This window comes from Sphaeroforma arctica (genome assembly GCF_001186125.1).
Source record: "Sphaeroforma arctica JP610 unplaced genomic scaffold supercont1.14600, whole genome shotgun sequence".
Lineage (NCBI taxonomy): Eukaryota > Ichthyosporea > Ichthyophonida > Sphaeroforma > Sphaeroforma arctica.
Genome location: NW_014025958.1, coordinates 1 through 569, shown reverse-complemented (window position 1 = coordinate 569; position 569 = coordinate 1). Strand labels below are relative to the sequence as shown.

Genomic DNA, 569 nt, shown 5'->3' with positions numbered 1-569 from the left:
GAATATATTATATATCTATGTATGTATATATATATATATATACGTATATATATAATTGACGTTTATTGAGTATATTTTTTATTGACAGGAAGAGATAAAGGCGGACATGCACACGTCGCTGTTGAATGTGACTGCGGGAGAGAATAAGCTTAAGGACGGTGTAGAGAATCTGGTGGGCTACTGGACATTCGACGAACCAGACGGAGCGATGGCCTACGATTACAGCGGCCACAACAACCACCTCAGATCAGCTGGATGTGCGCCCTGTGACAATGGATTGGACGAGAATGGGGAGAATAACACCTACTACCAAGTATGTACTATGTTCGTGTGCAGTTGTGGTGGTAGTGTGAGACAGACTGGGATATATATCAGGTGGGTATCCCACCTGCGCGTGTGCGTGTGCATGCGTCTCTGTATATGTGGTTGGATTATATGCCATGTCTCGTGTCAAAATCAGTATCCAGCCATCCTTTGCTCCTGTCATTGTCCAGGAGGTACACTCTCACACTTCTCTCTCCGGTTTTTGTGTGGGTCAGACCTGTGATTTATACATCCCTCTAGTACAG

At 44.5% G+C, this 569-nt stretch overlaps 1 protein-coding gene across 1 annotated transcript; it reads left to right on the top strand.

The window, feature by feature from the left end:
• Positions 1-106: 106 nt before the first annotated feature.
• On the top strand, positions 107-313 carry SARC_18215 (hypothetical protein; the record flags this gene model as incomplete). Its single annotated transcript, XM_014287703.1, has 1 exon — positions 107-313. A coding segment is annotated over one exon (207 nt), but the record flags the coding sequence as incomplete, so codon positions are not given.
• Between the last annotated feature and the right edge of the window lie 256 nt (positions 314-569).